The 19741-nt window shown below is 35.6% G+C and overlaps 1 protein-coding gene across 2 annotated transcripts; it reads right to left on the bottom strand.

Moving 5' to 3' along the window:
* Positions 1 to 60: 60 nt before the first annotated feature.
* Positions 61 to 18530, bottom strand: LOC103724211 (GPCR-type G protein COLD1). Of its 2 annotated transcripts, none has more exons than XM_008815403.4 (13): positions 18103 to 18527; positions 17461 to 17561; positions 16361 to 16468; positions 15406 to 15526; positions 10930 to 11059; positions 9661 to 9739; positions 7360 to 7448; positions 4307 to 4399; positions 3898 to 3924; positions 3608 to 3694; positions 2925 to 2996; positions 2452 to 2582; positions 61 to 426 (listed from the first exon to the last, which is right to left on the bottom strand). In XM_008815403.4, the coding sequence occupies exons 1-13, from the start codon at positions 18315 to 18317 to the stop codon at positions 273 to 275; spliced, it is 1407 nt and encodes a 468-aa protein (XP_008813625.1). In that variant the 5' UTR covers positions 18318 to 18527; the 3' UTR covers positions 61 to 272. The 2 variants fall into 2 exon arrangements, with proteins under 2 accessions (XP_008813625.1, XP_026656216.2); XM_026800415.2 differs by lacking the exon at positions 61 to 426 and adding an exon at positions 433 to 1536 and having other exon boundaries at positions 18103 to 18530.
* Positions 18531 to 19741: the final 1211 nt, after the last annotated feature.

Here is a 19741-nt window from a genome sequence, read left to right as displayed (position 1 = left end):
AAAGAAAATAAAAGATGATTTACTATGAGTGTCCACTTATCCACTAGAGTAACTCTAGTATTATATCAACCATCTGTATTAACGAATGTTGCGATAGAAAACATCAAAGTGAAGACCAGCCAATCATATAATAGCAAACAAATCACTATAAACTTGCCGATCAACATGATATTTATCGAGGTTAAAATGAAACAACAGATATACGAGGGGCAAGAAATTTGCCACAATTAATATGAATATGGAATAATGATTTACATATATACATCAAGCTATCAGTCAATAGGGTGCTTGTCGGCTTGCCGGGAGGTATAGTGTGCAGAAAGCAGAAGCAAAGAAAGGAATGCACTCGCCACAAAAATTGCATCAAACCAACGATGATAGAAATCAAATTGTATTTCGCCACCCAAAACATCTGTAATGATCAGCCTGCCACCCAAGTCAACAGAAAACGACTTAGTAAAAGATTTTATTCGTATTAGGAAAAACAAAGTCATATAGTCAAGTACATGCTTTAACTAATATTGACGGTTTCTACCAACTGTAATCTTCATGAACCAGCGTCTCCAATTCCCGCAAAACACCAACTAACCAGTACTGCACCAACCAACCCACTTTCTAGATTCCATGGAGTTAAAGATGAGAAGATAGTACCATGTCAAGTTGTACACAGATGCTCTTTCTGCAAGTAAGCTGGGTCACGTCCATTCGAGATGAATGGACATGAACCAGCCAATAAGAGATGCCCATAATGGAGTTTTGGCATGTGATATTGTTGAAAGGGCATGTGGATTAAATTCAAACCAAAGAAAGTGAAAAAAGGGAGACGCCCATAATGGACTTTGGCATGCAATTTTGCTGAAGGTGCATGTGGATTAAAATTCAAGCCAAAGAAATTGGAAAAGGGGAAAATATTAAACAGCGAAAGCACTGATCAGAATAATGTGCATTGAGAAGAGGGTGAGGCATGACCGGAATCACTTCTTTCAGCTTCTTATGCTCCATTCTGTGCTGTATGACTTTAAGAGGAGGAAAACTTAAATTCGAAGTAGGGGAGCTCATGTTTGCACCATCATTAATAGTTCTAAAAGAACCTCTGATACTAAACTGGACACAAGGAGGCTAGGATCAGTAAATTGCAATCACACCTGTAAGAAATTCTTATCATCACAATCAGAGTTGAACATGCAAGCCCTAGTTTGGAATTATTCACTTGGAAGAATCACTCTTAATTTTGATAGTCATTTTCCATATCCCCACAATTTGGTCTTGCAGGAGGAACAGTAAATTCAGCTGATAATGCTTTTCTTGATACAAGCATCATAGAAAAGGCAACTTTCGATTGAAATCAAAGACCTTTGACTTTCACCTTTAGGATCCCTCTCTCAATCTCTTCCCTTTGGCCAGGAAAGGCAAGACTATGAGTAACGAAAGAACTTAGTGGGTCAAATAATTAAGGTCCTAGATATCTGGTCTGCGATGTTATAAAGCACTTGCACTTGTATTACAGAGGTTAATGATGCGGAGGGGGTGCTCCTGCTGCAAAAGGTAATAATGTGTCAACCTTTATTTGCAGTTAAACCTTGTATTGCATCTATCTCAACAGTTGAAGGATGCTATACCAGTTATGAAAAAAAAGCAAACAATTAATGCAAGCTAATTAAGGATCTGCGAAAATTCAAGGCTGTTCTATCTAATTCACATGGGCTAAACAAAACAATCAGAAGACAAAAAGACTATTAGTTCTACAGCAGGACAATGCAATTACTATATTCTATGGTGAAAATGAAATTCCAGAGCTCGAAAGTAGCAGAAACGGTTATGGTCGCAAATGCCATCAGCAACCTCAGGATCACACTCAAAAGTATTGAATTTTGAAGTAATTAAAAGCTGAAAAAATTGTAATGATGACCTTGTTACGGAATTCAGAAGCCATGTCATCACAACTTGAAACTAGGTTAACATTTCTATAATAGCAAAAAGTGAAAGTTCAAAATCCATATCCATGAACTAGATGACTGGAGTTGAATCTGGAGTTTCAGATCATCAAAGCTCAATCAAACAATGATATCAAAATCCAGCAAAGAAGCTTGTACTCATACTGTGAACATTTATTCTGACCTCAGCCACATAACTGTTGACCATAGCATTGTCACAAAACGGTTGCTGAATCCCTTAATCAGCTTATTTGGTCTTGGCTAATTAAACAGTACTGATATGCATGATTATAACAACTCCATGGAGAGGTATATCATCTTATATGCGTATGGGAAGATTGAGTAGAGCAAGTTATCAGATAACAGTAGTAACGGAACAGAGTATGTAAAAGTATGAACTCTGTACTAGCATCATATTGTCCAAGTTTCATGTGTAAGAAAAAAGAATATAGAAAAAAGTGAATTAGCATAGTTATGCTCATATGTAGACACTCTCTTCAAGAAATGCAGAATATACCTGTATTCAGTTGCTAGACTTTTTCTTATTAGGAGGATGGATGATACAAAGTACATTCCCATGATCTCTGATAGGAAAAGGACGACATTTGTAGATGATCCACTACCAACTCTAGAAACTGCAAAGAAGAACTGTATGCAGAAAAATGATGTGAGGTACCATTTAGATTGAACGACAACAACATGCCCATAACATTGAAGACAACACTGTTATATATTCTTCCTTCTCATGCTAAATGAAATTCAAGTTTTGAACTTGGTTTAAGCGTATTACATTCTTATACTGCTAGAAATGTTGACAATTCAAATTTTTAATTGGTTATTATAGAAAAGGTTAATGAATGAAGAATGTAATCAACAAGGAGAATAAATTTAACATTAACAGAAGGAACATATCTTGTACAAGGACAATGGTGCAGGTTGGTATATGTGGCTTGCAAAAGAATGGACATGACAAAAGAAATAACTAATTACCTTCATGAGATTTGTTAAGAAGCCTCGAACAGATATGACAACCAACATTCCAATGAATAGCAAAGATACATACTGCAGAAAGAGCACAAAACAAAAGGAAATGAATAAGTAGCCCATTCACATAAAATTATCGGAGGAAAAAATCATAAAAAAAATATAAAGCTATAGCTGTAAAATGTTTGTTTTATAAACCATGCACTTCTTTGATTAATTTGCAAGGCAAAAACTATTCTTAGAAGTTGTATAAATAATATAAAGTTGTTGAAAGATAAAATGAATTATAATGAACACATGAGAAGATTTAGCTCAAGGAGTCTTAAAATTGATTGCATGATAGGTGCATGGAATGACAGTTACCTAGTGAGGCAAATAATAATGATGGCAAGATATGTTGTATGCAATTTCATATACGTTGTTATTCAATTACCCAATGAATATAAATTCATATAATGGTCTATTAACTCAAATATTCTATGATCTGCCTAAAAACAAAAATGATAAGATGGACGTTTTACAACCACCAGAGAGTGACTTATTTGGACCTCATAAAATCCGCACTGACAAAAGACCCCAAAATGGGCATAGGACAAACAGGACCCCTATTTAGAAAGTACAATTGCATATTACCAACTAAATTTTATTATGCAGTATCTTGCAGTATGGTTATTGCAACAGTAAAATACCTGTGATAGAAGAGCAGCATCAATGCCTATGTCAAAGAACTGAAAGAATATGCTGATTGTCATTGTCACTGGATCAACAGAACCTGACTGCCAAAACAATGGAGAAGATGAGAACAGTCATATAGATCAGACACTAGTGTCAATTATTAGAAGTTATTAAAAGATGCATAGAATTAAGAAGTACAAATATCAAACCATATAAACCATCATTGCTTACAAGAAACCTTTTCAGATTTTTTCACATAAGAAAGCTAAGTATTTATTTAAAAGCTCCTCGATGAAAACCATACCTCCTTGAATACCACACTTTGTAGAGACTGCAAAGGAAAATCCAAAGAAAAAAGGCTGCGTTAGAATAATCTCCTTCACATCATGAGGAAAAAACATGAACTACATATTTTGATGATTCCAGGACTGTGAATTTAAAATTTTGAGATGTCATTTCGAGGACTTCATATTGCTTATAAATGAACAGCAGAGTTAAATTCATATAGCAAAAAAGTTGGAGACATGCCACTTGCATATGTGTGGATGTGAGAAAAACTCTTACTGTAATCGATTAAGTTCAATTAAATAGTAAGAAATGGATCATGAATAACAGATTTGATTGCTGTGATGGGAAATAATTTTGATTTTCTTGGAGCAATTCCGACCCTCACTACACAATGATAAAGCGCACACAAATCTATCAGATGATACCTTTATCATTTTGTACACACAGTAGACTGACAAAGCATAGCCTAATAAATTCTGTAGGTGCCCTCTCCATGTCCGAGAATATGCAGCAGCTACCTGAATAAGGTCAAAAAGCATAAAAATCAGAAAGCAATATATGCAATCATCTATCAGATAGTTCGAATAACAACTAATATGGCGAAACAATTGAAACATGTAGTAGAACCATGCAGCAACAACTGTCCTTTTTTTGATTTCTGGACCAGTATACTGTAAGAAAAGGACTGAAAACAAAAATTTGCAGTGACACTGGTATGCATTTAATAGTAATAGTTAAAGAGTCATAGAGCTATCACTATGCAGGATGAAGGCAATTAATGGAAAGAAGTTACAAGGCAATGTTAACCAAAAAAAAATATTTTTAGATACAAATATATGCAATTTATGGGGTCATATTCCAATATTCTTACCATATAGAAATCGAACATTAGATGAGAAAAGAAAGCACATAAGCAGATAAGCAACAAACAATAAGCTTCTTCAGAATGGATATAATATGGGAAACTCTGTAATCCATTTTATGTACTTGTGAGTACAGAATCGGGCGACTATAGTCGGCTTCAAATTATTATCTTCAGGATCTAGAGCGAAAATCAATTCCATATATTTTTATACACTGGACCATACTGAATAATAGGCAGCCTATTTTCCTGTTTTCAGCAGAAGCCAAATAAACAAACTGAAGGAGCTCAGCTGATCTCTCAACACCAAATTTGTTGCAAGAGACAATCCATCTTAATTAAGTAGAATTAGAAATGAGGAACTTGAAAGTATTGACTTATGGGGTATAAAAGACTTCAGTTCAGAACTTTTTGTATTTTTGGAACTTTTAATTGGACAATTTTTAAAATAGATTTTAAAGGCCTATTCTAAGTGAAAAAAGAGTCCTACTTTAGGCATACGTTGGGTTAAGGAAGTGAAAAGGTTGTAGCTGTTTGATTTATAGCTGTTTTAGGTATCTTTCTACATAGAATATCATGGGATTCCAAAATTTTCCATTTTAGAAAAGATTTTTCATGATTAGTTTCTTAGTTATTACAAATCCTAGTTGGAAGTCAAGTAAAAAAAATATAAAAAGGGCCTTTTGAATAGGCACTAGTGAGATGGTGCCAGATCTGTTTTGAATAAAGAAAAGAAATCTTTAGGCCAGGTTTGGCCTTTCCTCTCTCTCTCCCCCTCCCCCTCTTTCTCTTCTCTCTTCATGATTACTCTTTTGTTATCTCTTATCTGTCTTTCCTCTTCTAAACCTCACTCATTTTTGTTTTTTGCCCAAAAATAAAATTGGTGATCTGAATATCTGTTATTGGACTACTTAGGACCACAACCATTGACAAGTTTTCTATAGAAACTTGTTCTTTGAATTTATACCTCATCTGAAAACCTAAAACAGGAAACCTTTGGACTTCTTCAATTTTACAATATTCAAAATCACCTCTCTCCCCTTTCCTGAGAGAGGACAACCAAGACCTTTATTGGCTTAGACCCAAGTTTAATCTCTTCCCTCAGTCCAGCAATGCATTTTATGCCAAAGGGTGGGGGTGTGAGTATGGGGAGGGTTTGGTGAAAGATGGGGAGCCTTAGATAATGACGACCACTACAGGAATTGGTACTGGTCTGGCAGTTTGCAGACATACCAATCTAAACTTTTAATGCTTCTTCAGGGTAAGCATTTGCGTATGTCCTGATTAATTTACTTATATTTTCATCAAACATCATATCAGATGCTTACGTCATTGTTTTTAGAACAGGACCAAACCAGACAGAACACAGAACCAGGAAACCAGCCCTCTGTCCAGTCTCATTAAGATAAGAGATTGCCTGTTTGTTTAACTTGGCCTGACTCAAACTGGACAGATTTTTTTAAAACCATTCTGACTCTGGTTGATTCCGAAATAAAAAGGCCACCCATTTCATAAACTCCCCTCTTATGAGAAGTTTGGAAAGAGAAGCATGGCACTTCTTGTGGCCTCACTCTTCTCCACTCCCTACACAACACGTTCTCTTTCAGATATGATCTGCTCTATCTCCTTCTCAAAACCTACATTTTCTCATCCAATCTTTGACTAACATTCCTAAACCCAACACCATCATCTTTTGTCTTGAGATCCAGGGTTTCCGTTTCGGTTTCCATCACTAGAGTTAGTGTTTTCATGGGCTAAGCCCTAATCAAGGAGAGGGAGGGAGGAGGGATAGATAGATGGATATGTGTATGCGTGTGTGTAGAGAGAGAGAGAGAGAGAGAGAGAGAGAGAGAACCCACATCATTCCTCCCCAAGGAAGAAGCCATCTAGCTAGGGAAGCTCTACAAAACAAATTTACCTTGGAGAATGGCATCTTCTAATCAAGCCTGACTATTGCTCCTTGTTCTCATGATTTTCTTTATGTTGGAAGGATTTATGTTGTTTGAAGAATCTGGGGAGCATTGTGACGAGGTTTTTACTTAAGCTCTTGGTCACCAACGCCACCTTCCATAGTTCTGAACAGTTGAACCAGAGGTTGAACTGTGGAACCAAAGACCCGACCCCTTAGCCGGGTCATTTTCTTTTCTGGGTCTGACAACTGTAACCTCCCTCCTCTGCTTCCTCATACTGTTTCTTGCCTGTTTCTCAATATGATAACATGCGCTAAAGAGAAAACATGACTTTGATATGTTGGAAGTCTGTGGCATGAAATTTATGCAACCTGGATAATTTTTGTTATAAGAAGTCAAGGTTGGAATACCTAGTACAAATTAAGAAAATCAGTCAACTTTTTGCTTAAAGCTTCAGACTTGTTTGATATACTTATTTATTGTAAGACGTCTTTCACTGCCCATAATTACCAGCAAGGACTGCATGGGATGTTTCTTTTGATATTTCCTAATTTACCAGGAAATTATTTCAAGGATTATTCAAGGCAATGCAACCAAATGAAACAAAGTGTTCTAACAAAATGAAAGGAATAACAAGCAGATTAAATGCATTACATTTCCACATGCTATTGACATTTGTTATTATATAAAGAAAATATATATAGACCTTAGCTTGACGAAGTTCATATATCTCGAGGAATAACTGCTTCGAGAGCTCTTCTAAAGCCTGTACCTCTGCTTCCCAGCTTTTGATATCTTCAAAACATCCAAAGAAGATTCAGATTTTTTCTACTAAAAGCAAAAAATTATGTTCAAGAACTTCAGATATAGGCAGCTTTCAAACGAATGTAAGCAACTTTATGTGCCCAGAATGTAAGAATTGAACTTAAGCATCTAATATTCAACCTCATTCACATGTACAAGCAGATATTCATGTGAACATGTAGGAATATATAAATTGTGATAAATGCATTTTAATGCAAGACAAAGCATATTCATTCAATCAAGCAACTTCAAGAAAAGTAATCTAGATTGTTGCAAAGGTTGGCGTTTCCAAAATTTAATGCTGTGTGGAATATCAAGGCCCATCACAATGAGAAATTGACCTAGCATCCAAAACAATCGAAGATAAAGGTATCTCATGAACAATTGAAGACAAATGTATCTCATGAACAAGCAGCACAGAATTCTTTTTAATAAACACCAATGTTATGTTTAGTTCCCAATAATGAAAAAGAATCAGGGGAATCGGAATCAAATGGAAAAAGAAGACCAGAAACTGGAATCAAAAATTCCCTTTCTATTATTTGGATGCGAACGAAGGAATGCATAAAAAAGGAATAGCAGTTGAATCCAATATTTAGCTTTGCTAGCTACATATTAGATATGTAATCATTTTATATTAATTTTCCAATACATCATTTGCCTACTACTTATATTGTTATTAACTAAATTTTTAGTTTACTTATATTGTATTTCTTAACTTAAAATTTTATTTTAATCTTAATTATTTATATTTTTGTACTTTTTACTTTTATTTTTTACATGTTTTAATCTTTATTTAAAATTTAAAATTTTATATTTTGTATTTAGTTATTTATTTTAATTAATTTCAAATAGCTATTATATGTATTTTTTTTCTTTATATTCAACACTATTTAGCAAGGAAAGGAGGCATGAAGGAGGCTGGATCTAAGCAATACAAGATGGATCTACCTTCCCTTTCACCTTCTTCCTCTCTCCCTTCTCTCTTTCCTCTTGTATGCGAATCAAATAGCCAAGTGAAATATGGTGCCAGTACCGAAAGCAATATTGGTACCATAAACCCACCAATTACCTCAAAAACCTCCCTTAATCCCAAGTTATGATATTAACAAACCCCCAACAAGCCTCTAAGCAACCATTAAAAATGAACAATTAAAAAAAAAAGGAATTCCAATGAAATACCACAACATCTGTCCATCCTATGCATCAAGATGGTACCATCACGGTACCAACTCAACCCAATTGCTAACCAGTATCGGGTTGAGATTGAGATTTAGAACCTTGTTTTTAATTTAACCGCTCTCTTAATGGATGTGTTTTCCAATATATTGAGTGGAAGACACATTAAAAGTGCATATATTAGACCACGAAGTACATTTGTAGTTTTCTTCAACTTAGAGCATAAATGATGATACTGTACCATAAGAATTAGGCTCATGTAATTGAATTTTGTGCTTATAAAAAGGCAATAGCCCGAGCGCCATGCAATGCTGATCATGTAGAAGCTTACCTAGTAGTTAAGCACCAAGCACTAGCCCAAGACCCGCTTATGACATAGGCGCCTTGGCGAGACACTCGAGGTGCCCAAGTAGCTACCTTTACCCAAAATATTTTGTAGTCATAAATGCATAAGGTCATTTAGCACATTTTTTACTTTATACGACATATAGGGCAACATTACATACAGGGCAAATATTTTACATAAGATATACATTTCAAATATAGAAAATGCACAATAAAGAAAACATCACAAGTCATCCCCCATTCTAATGCTTTATAATCCTTTAGGTATGCGCATGTATACGTCTGTATGTTCTATGGCCAGAAATGATTCTACCAAAAAATGGCAATTTTAACCCTGGTGCATTGATTAGCTTTCCTTGATACAAAGGCATTTTTGTCATTTAACTATTCCTCTGATTCATCCTCTCCTACAATAATTGTTCCACTTTTTGTGCATTAATCCACCAACTACCCTCTTCCTTTTTTTCGCTCATGAATAAGCTCTCAATAGATGCTTGTATCATTTTTCCACTTTTTTATATCAAAACTTAATCCATATTTTTATCTTATCTGTTTCCAACGAGAACCTTGGAGTTTTTCTTTTACTTTTCTTACATTTCCAACAAATTACACAAAGCCTAAGAGAAAAAAGAAAATGAAAAAGCATTCATTAGAAGGACGCCAAAAAAGAAAAGCATACCTTGCTCCTTCTGGTCTTCGGCTACAGACCGCACAACTGTCCCAACTATACGCTTTATAAAAGATCTGGCCTTCAAATTCTGCAACAAGTAATCTTCATGAAGAACGGACAAATATGGAATATTGTATCTGTAATATTCTGCAACTGATTTAAATCTCAAGCCATTTAGCACTGATAAGCATTCAAACATCTTCCTTCGTAACTTCCACTAGAATAAGTAGAATATATTCATTTAATGCACGATGTAACTATAGAATAGAGAAAAACAATGGCTTCTTACTAAATAAAACCAAAAAGGAAAAAGAAAAGAAAAGAAATATGAGATATAATTAGATAATTCAATGGATGTCTTGACCAAGGTTCGCCGTCTCGGTATCGGACCCCGTACCGGTGCCACACTAGCATAATGTCAGTACGGTACGGTATGGAAATAACACCTTTTTCCACAACTGAAAATAGTCCGAAGAATACTTCTTCATCTTTTAAATGTGGATAGTTCAGCATCAGATTGATAGCCTTGGCCATCAAATGCATCCACATGGCTTGCAAGGAGGCACGGATCAAGCACGATGTACATACAAGGAGAGAGGAGGCCTTTTAACGAAACAAAAGTTACATAATTTTAGCAGCTATACAAGTGGCAAGCAACCTACAGGACCTATGCATAAATATAACAAAAGGGAATTACATAATCTAGACCAACAAATTATAAATGAGAGAATGAACCTAACAAACAAAATGTCATCATTTTTCCCTTTTTATATAAAGAATCTCACTTTTGGTAGAATTTACAGTAAAAGTTGATGACTTAGAAATTAGGAAAGCATGATGCTTTAACAATGAGATTTCATCAGCATCAGAGATTGGTGATATTATATGATGCGTGGAATCTGCAGTCTGGGGACTGTAAAATGATTTTCTGATTTTAAAATGTTAAGTTGGAGCATCTACGCCGTGGTGCAGAAAAATATGTATGAAATATCAAAAACTTCTTCATTGCCCAAATAGCAGTGGTTTTGAGAAGAGAAGCAGACCTCTCAAAAGAACTTAAGAGTACAGGATACTTAGGATGTGGGTGCAAGAGTGAGATATTAGAGATTATTAATCGACTGTAAGAGCCAAGTTCAAAGATTCCAGCTAATTATCTTAAAACCATATGAATATACCAACTGCATTTGTCAAGTTGATGAAGTTCAACTCCAGCTAGCTAAGCAACATGTTAGTTGTTAGAAAACAACAGAAGGAAGAAACAACTTAGAGGAAAAGCACCTCTTCTGATCCTCGAAGCCTCTCCATCTCCATCTGGGACAGAATGATTTTCTTTTTCTTCGCTATACATGTCTCCATTGATTGCATCAATTGCCTCTCCAGGGCTTTAATATCTGATTCCTCAATCTCCCTAAAAAAAATCAGGTAAAAAAGCTAAAATTGAATAATCATTTTTAGAAACAGAAAATTACCAAATTCTAACTTTGCACCACAACTGCATTTAAGAGATCAAGAAATGTGATCTCTATATTTGATGCCACTAAACTCTATTCTTTTTGACCATGTATTACGACATAGGAGTTTAAAATGCAAAGTATGTGAAACTATATACCAATAACCTGAAAATCTTTGAGTATTAAGATGCTCTATACCTCTATTAAACAATACACCTATAAAGATATCCTTGATAAATCAGTTTCATTTTGTATATAATTTCTAGCCTGTGTACTTTAAATTTTTGTTTGCGTGTAAATCTGAGTTCCATGCAGCATACAAGTTTCAAAAGCCAGTCATGGCCTATTGCAGTTGCATTATTGCATCATCACAACCATATGAAGTCCAAGGGGTCTTTACCCGGCCCAGAGGCATCATCATACTCATGCATGGAGTCACAGCATGGAAGGAAAAAACCAGACTGATCTCCTTTTCCTGTTTCTTATTAAGTAATTCTTTGGATAAACACAATATGAACTCTTCATGGTAGTTCATCATGTCTGGACAAATTTTCTCATTCTTTGGACAAATACATATTGACAAGACAAATATGTTCTCCGAACATTTTCTCACAACTTATATCAAGTCCATCTATGAATTTTGTAAGCTGATGCATATCTTATGGCATCAAACAAAATGCACCATTTCACAGGGTTACCAGATCAATTGATGGGTTGATATCTTCTGTCAGCCTAAATTAGAGGATATTAGTATATACCAGCCCGGTCACAATATAGCAAGGGATTTACTATGATATAAGTCAGCAGATGTTGCTGCCTTGTCAAACATAAGTTACATTAATAGATCATTTAAACATCTCTCAGATATTGAAATTTTCTGTAAAAAAGATTAATTGCTGATTTTTTCCCTCCAGAACTAATTGTATGGGGCAAAACCTAGTAAGTTCAACACCTCAACTAAGTGTAAATTTAGGTGTCTGCATTGTGCTCGAAGAATCAAAATTTATGCGTCAATGTAAGCTTGTTTTTTCCACTCGAATGCAATAAAAAATAGCCTAGATGCCTGAGAAAAAAAATTCCTTGAATATCTTACTGGCCCTACTGGCATTTCTTTCGATAATACCACATAGCTGTCTGTGTCATTGTGTGCTGACTATCAGCATAATATCTGTCCTTAACCTGTATGAGCAAAATATAGAATACTAATCCTTACAAGTCCATCCTTTTGTTGCCCTTTGGCACAGAACCAAATTCCCCTTCCTTTAATATCATAAACCAATGCTGAGTGTTATAATGATATACTAGTGTATGCATAATATGTCTGTCGTTAACCTGTATGAGCAAAATATAGAATACTAATCCTTACAAGTCCATCCTCTGGTTGCTGTTTGGCACAGAACCAAATTCCCCTTCCTTAATACTATACCAAATCTTTGTTGCATACACTCAAACCACCTCAATAAGTTCTTTATTAATTCTCTTAAATTTGTTTTGTGTTTTATGCATCCTTCAAATATAATTCATCAGGCTATCGTTCATAGCCGTACCATATACCATCTCACCATCAGGATATTCTTTACTCACTTTGCTACCAAGCATTTTATGAACCATACAATCTCATGGGAGTATGGGACCCTTTTTTTATTAATGGTCCATAATTACTATCAATTTACTTTCACATCTAAATGCATGTGTCCATCACAATATCTCCCAGAACAACTCTTTGCATTGTCAACCTTGCTCAATGGAATATTCATATATGTTATCCATTCTTTCATATAATAAATCCATCATAACCATAATCATCTATCCTTTTTTCAATTATTTGGGGTTAGCTTTATGGATCCTCATTAGCCAAGTATTCCTATCTAAGGCCACCTCTGATGTTATTCCGAGTTTCTCTATATCCTTCCTCACAACTACATCCATATTAAGGTTGTGAGCTTAACGTTGATATTCTTTCAAATAATAGATCGTTAATGAAATCAATATTCAATAACACTAAGAATCTTTTGTATGCAATTCTAACAAGAGTCTTTTTCTAATTCCAAAAAATTGTGTTCTATATACTGCATTTTAGTTTTCCTAATTTCTAGACCATTTAGCTCTCCAAGCTTTCCTTCATAGCTCCAATTTCTCAATCAACTCTATTCTCATTAAATCATAGAACACCTAACCATCATCTATGATGCGATAATGAAAATGAGCTTTGAGCTGACGATTTGTGTAAACCCTCATGACTCAGAAACTTCTCAAGCCACATCTTCTAGCATCAGTCATTGTTCCATTCTTTGTTAACCAAAATCAATCTAGCACCTAAGTACACCTTTCTTTCCAAAACCTACCAACCAGCCTTTTATGGTGCTCTAACATCAGTCTTCTACAAGTTGACATAAAATAAATATGTGAAGACTATTTTCTTTTTGTATATATTTCCAATAACTGCCAAAGCAAGAAAATAGTCTCTATGATTAATGTTCTTGGCATAAACATAAATCAACACTTTGAGAATACTTTCAATTTCTTGATCTTTATTCTATTACTCCTCTCCCATGATTTATAGTTTGTCTCAAAAATTTCAATCCATGATGATTGAACATACATCACATAGGCTCTTACAAATACGTGCCACAAAACTTAATTACCTATGAATGCCCTTATTTTCATAAAACTAATAACATGGGCCAGTTAACAAAATTAGACTGGTGCTTTTTTGCATTTTCAATGCTCTCAACTTCCACTGTATGAAATCCATTAACTATTGCCCTTTTACATCTACTTAGATCTTACACCTTTCTCTCCGGCTTCTTAAAAGATCCATGATTCATATTCCATCCCATCATAGAATCCATCAGTTCACCAGAGCATCAAGATAATTTCAGTACTTGTAAGAATTCCTAAAGACACACTGAATCTTTGTTGGCTAGCTTTTTCAAACAACTTGCTCCATTGCAACTCGATGCCATTGTAGCTTTTTCTTGTGGAAGTCACACTAGCAAACAATATCACACTTTTCAACAAAATATTAGGTTGTGTTGTGAAACTTAAAAGGGGCATCCTCGCCAACCTGGCCCATTTCTGACCTAAATTGGCTAAGTTGTGGTATCTCACTTATTGGGGAAGCCCAAACAGACCCTACATAATATCACACTACCAAGAAATTATGGAAATAGCATCAAGACAATTTCATATTGAACTTCATCTTTTACCACCAATCAAACCTCCAAATTTGCCGTTTAAGTTTGGATCCAGCATTACAATATTCAAATTTCGACCACAAGCATAAGAAATGGACAAAGTTATATGGAAAATTAGAAAGGTTAATTAAAAGCATGCCAATAAGAGAATACCATTTAATAGAACCATAGATAACATGAAATGATTCACAAATTACTTCCAGTACAAATAAGTTTTCCTTAAATGTCACATAAATTCAGAGAACGTATTTTGTCATTAACTTTTTTTTAAAAAATAGATGAAAATATCTGGAATAGCCTAATTTTTTATAAATCACATAAATAACAATGAGTGCAAGTGTTCATCATGACATCAGAATGTCAAAGATATTATCAATCTCTAATTCTTTTCATTTACATCAGAATGTCAAAACTAAAGTCAGGAAATAAGTGTTGATATTGTTCTTTATAAAAAGAAATGTTGATGAAAAATATCTGGAATAAATTGATTTTTTTAATAAATGGCATAAATAACAATAAGAAGCAGTGGTCCATCATTATATCAGAATGTTGCACACGATACTGTTTCTCAAAAACTTGCACATCCCTTCTTAAAGTGCATATAATTTCCTACAATTTTTTCAATTTTTCAGGGGCATAACAGGTACTTGTTATAATTTTAACAAGAACACTGAATCATGGGAGAGCAAAGACACTTCATACAGAAAAAAATGTACTTATTGAATCAGCGAATGCAGAGTTTTAGAATGATTAGAATGAATCAATAAAAGCACTAGAAAATGAAGTATGTTCTTCCTGTCCGAGGACACCACTCATGGTGAACATCTAACAAGCATAAGAAGAGAATTATAGTACCTACTACTATAGATAGTTTGATTATCCAAAGTCCAAGATAAAGAATCAGAGAAAGCTTAGAGCCATATTAAAGTACTAAAATAGTCAACCAATTATCCAAACTTTAATAAATTTATAAAAGATTATTGCATGTAATCTTAATTTTAAGAATGGAAGAAGGAACTTGTTCCCAAAAAAAAAAAAAAAAAAGTTCCCCAAGAAGCTTTTTTCACGAATAGTGAGAAATACAACCACAAATAATATATAGTCACCTGATGAATAGGGATAGATAACTGTAAGGCAGATTGACAGCACCAAAGCCAGATAACACAGCCATGACGGTCACGCCTATTACACCAATTCTGCTAACTAACTGAGGCATTGTGAAGAACCCTAGAAAGAGAATTAAGTCGGACTGCATGAATTCATGTAAAACTAAATGCATTATCAAGATTAACATAGAGTGTGAATTACATGAGACATCTAGAGCAATAAAATGTTGCAACTGAATTTCTTTCTTGATATATGCATGTGAATATTACGTAGATAAAGTTACGACTGATAACAAGATACTGTACGTACAAAAAAGATGCTTCAAAAGGAAATACTGGAGGATCCAGAAAATGTAAGGTTAAACATATCAAGAAGAGGAATCAGTTACAGCTAGCAAAGCTGACAACATGCATGCTACAGTTAGATGCTGCCATGGTTTCTGCGGCAATGTTTAGAATCCAGAGGGAACAATTGTATTAGCATATCCCAGCTTATGGAACCAAGCATGCATTCTAAATACCTTCATCTAGAATTCCTTATGATAAAGATGTAGATATGAAATCATGTAAGCTTGCATGGAGATGCTCAAATGTAGAGGGCAAACAGCCAGATTAGCCCATCAAAGCACAACCCTGTTAAAAGGTTGAAATAAAGTTTTAAGCTCAACAGGCTAAACAATGTTAAAACCTTGTACATCAAATATTTATTGTAAAACACCTAGATTGTTATTGTAATGATGGTGCAAAGGATATTTATGGAGGTTGGAGTGTCAGGAATCCAGGGATGCAAGCTACAGCCAATGTCATGACCAAGTCCAGTGGGCTATGTTATCAGCCCCATTACTCCTAGTAGAAAGCTCAGTAACTAGGCCAATAAACTGAAAGCCATAACAAAGAGAGTAGGTTTTAATCAGATAGCCTCACATATGTGATGAAAAAAAGATTTCTGTCAAACCTTTTTCTGGAGAAGGCATCGGAAAGTGAATTCCCAGTCGCCAAAAACCATAAAGAAATGCCAGTAAGAATAAGAATGCTCCAAGTGCAGCTCGTTCTTTCCTCACTCCTGCAACCAGAAAGGTAAATTACTTCATCCACTTGATAACGAAATAACATGAGCAGTCAAGAAAGATTTGAAGACCCACTTTATTCTTTCGACCCACTGAAAACATAGCCTTGCACTTGAAAGGCATGCATGGCAAAATACAGTACTAAGCACATCAAAATTACAATAATGATTAAATCAAAACATACAACCCTTAAGTTAGTAGGATAACAAGTTTAACTTTATATGAAACAAGCACAACACCTATGTGGCAAAACAGTTTATTAACTCTTTTGGCATTTGCAAGTTTCTCACTTCGTTCAACATGAAATCCACCAAGCAACTTATGATGAGAGATTTCTGTAGGACTTCTTGGAGATCAACTTTAATTATCGCCTTCTCCTGTAGGACTTCTCATGATTAATTGGTTTGCATTGCTTTAGCACTTTGTAAGTATCATTTGCCATCCTCTCCATCTACGTTTAGGCATTTATAATGCAGACAATAATTTTTATTATCTCAAAAGGTGTGGAGGTTGAAGAAACCAACCGTCTTCCTTGTTAAATTTAATGCTAGCCATTTATGCCAATGTCGTAATGGAACTAGGCAACTAGCAGTTTAGAAGTTTGTTATTACTGAGATCATGGCAGGTTTAACATCGGCTTCTGGCAAATTAATAAGATTGTGCTTATGGATCTCCAAATCAATTAGATAACAATGGCCTCTCCACAATCATCTATCATTTCACTTCTATTACAACACCGGGAGTGTCCAGTCACTAAGCCCTCAAAAGACAACTAAGAAGATCTATCATTCGGAGAGATACATACAGACAATTAAGATAATAGATACAAACTCATAGTGTTTGCAAAAAAATAGCTGCTAAGGTTTATCATTCCAAGAAGCAAGCATGAACAGCTAAGTAAAAGTTAAAGATGATTTTAACTTTAAAAAATCATTAATAGGAAAAAAAAGGTGATTTGGGGATTAAGAAGTGCCAGAGAAAAACATACCGCTGTTACCAAGCATCAAAAAGCAATGGTAATATGGCAATATGAACACCAACAACATTATCAAACAGAACAGGTCAATCTTCCAGTTGAGCCATCTAGCCCTGCAACAAAAAACACCAACCTTTTTCTTAATCACTGGATTTAGCACCTTCAATCTAAAGTCACTTGCTTCAAGTCCAGAAATTCGTTATCCCAAAGCGTTACACTTCAAAGTCACAACTCAACCCATAAAAACTATAAATATCAATCAAAAATGCAACCCATCAAAGCCAAAAGCTCAAATAGCAAAATTTATATCACTAGTACAAGCCCAGATCAACCCAAATAAAACACATTTCCAAACCCCTCAGTCTAAAATAGATCAACTAGTCTTCTAGATAGAGAGTTCCAACAAGGCAGCAAACTGTCACTCCTCACAAGCACGATTCCCAATTCAAAGGAGAATCCCTGGAAGAAATACTATGAAAATGGAACCCAAGACCAAATATTGAACAATCGAACTCCAAGATCTCCCCAAATTTGACCAAATCACAAACCCTAGAAAGAAGGAATGAAGCCCCGCAGCTCCAATACTAGAGATGAAAACCCTAGCATTTTTAATTGGATCGAAAGGAAGACGGGGGGGAGCAATCAAGAGCGTACTCTTTGGAGAGGACCGGGAGGATCTCGAAGAGGACGAGCTGGAAGAGGTTGCAGGAGAAGGCGAAGACGAGGCTGAAGAGGATCTGGACAAGGGCCCGCTTCTCCTCGTACTCCTTGTATAGCCTTCGGTTGAGGAACCACAGCCCGGCCCACCCGAGCAGGCCTAGCGATCCCACCACCACCGTCCCCTCGTAGATCGTCCTACCCCACCCCATCTCCGCCGCGGCCGCCGCCCGCCACCCCCCTCACTCTCTCTCTCTTTCTCTCCCCCACACACTCTCTTCTCTCCTGGATCTACTGATCTCCACCGCTGACCCGTGAGGAGGTTTTTTAGTTTGTTTCCACCTTGTCTCTGGGCATTTTAAGCAGCTTCCTCTATTCGGTTTGCCATGCCTTTCAGGAGGTGAGACCGGTGATGAGTCGGCGGCCCGGCCGGCCTCGGTGATAAAGAGTGCATGTGCTTGCCGCGGGATGCTATCGGGTCGGGTCCGGGTTCCGGCGAACACAAACCCAGACCCATTTAAAGGTTATATCTAATAGGAACTCCAAACGATAATTACCTGAAGTTTGTTTTTAAAAAAATAAATTCTTAAGTAGTTACTAGCCGTTAGAAACTTCTACAATATAAAAAAAAATATGGAGAGTTGCATTATTTCTTAAAATATTCATATACAATTTTTGAACTCTGTAGAGTTGCATTATTTCTTATGTATGATATATCTGGACTCTTATAAAGTCATCAAAATACAAAAAATAGTGACTAACTTACTTATTTCTCCCGACTTGTTATTCCTAAAAATATTTTTCCTATTCTGGTGTTCTTTTTTGACGGCGCTCCCTTCTATAACTTCCCTTCTACACTAGGTTCAATTCTTGAGAGAGAAATTTTGAGGACCATGTCCTTATTAGATTTAAGAGAGAACCAATTTTATGGAGTAGATGAAAGCTTATAGCTCTTTTCACTCTTTTCAAAGTACTAGCATGCGATGTATGTGCAAAGAAACCACTTTAAGATGAGAATATGGCCGCACTTTGTATTTGGGCACAGTGGTTAGAAGAAGTGAAACACGAGTACGTAGACTAACTTAAAAGAGACGCAGCAGGTATGCATGATACCTCAGAGTCCAATACGACGTGATCTGAGGGCTAGATTACAAGACTTTCGATCCCATGTATATAAGGGGGGAAGGAGAGTGTGCCAACTTTTCAGAGACTTAATAGTTTTGGAAATACGATTGAATAAAGACACCCAGAAACTATCATCGTGGAATACGACACAGATGCACGTATATAAATATATTTTAGGATAAATGCACATCCAAGATATCTCTCCATCATGGAAAGCCTAGCACTAAGTTATCTATTGATTCATTTATTATTAACCTAGGATCCTCTGCGATGCACGTTTTGTACCGTAGAGAGCTCACAACCCTAAATGGCCATCGTATCATTCGATCATGAAGATAAATAGTTATTAAATATAGTATAGCGTACACTACATAAAATGCACCGTGAACAATAGACAGCACCCGTCCTATTTGATAGCCATTCGTCTCTATGATTGAATGATGTAGACGGCAGCTATCTACATGTACCGCAGGGGATCTAGAATCTTAATTATCAATAATTTGCTCATGCC

Source organism: Phoenix dactylifera, chromosome 2, assembly GCF_009389715.1.
Source record: "Phoenix dactylifera cultivar Barhee BC4 chromosome 2, palm_55x_up_171113_PBpolish2nd_filt_p, whole genome shotgun sequence".
Taxonomy (NCBI): Eukaryota; Viridiplantae; Streptophyta; class Magnoliopsida; order Arecales; family Arecaceae; genus Phoenix; species Phoenix dactylifera.
This window is presented reverse-complemented; position numbering and strand designations above follow the sequence as displayed.

Excerpts from the sequence above, each read along its gene's own strand:
- LOC103724211 (XM_008815403.4), bottom strand. The coding sequence starts at position 18,317 with ATGGGGTGGGGTAGGACGATCTACGAGGGGACGGTGGTGGTGGGATCG. Across the intron at positions 4,400-7,359 it reads ATGAACTTCGTCAAGCTAAG|GTAGCTGCTGCATATTCTCG; the intron begins GTCTATATATAT and ends GACCTTATTCAG. Across the intron at positions 2,997-3,607 it reads ATGCTGCTCTTCTATCACAG|TATGTATCTTTGCTATTCAT; the intron begins GTATTTTACTGT and ends CTCTTTCTGCAG.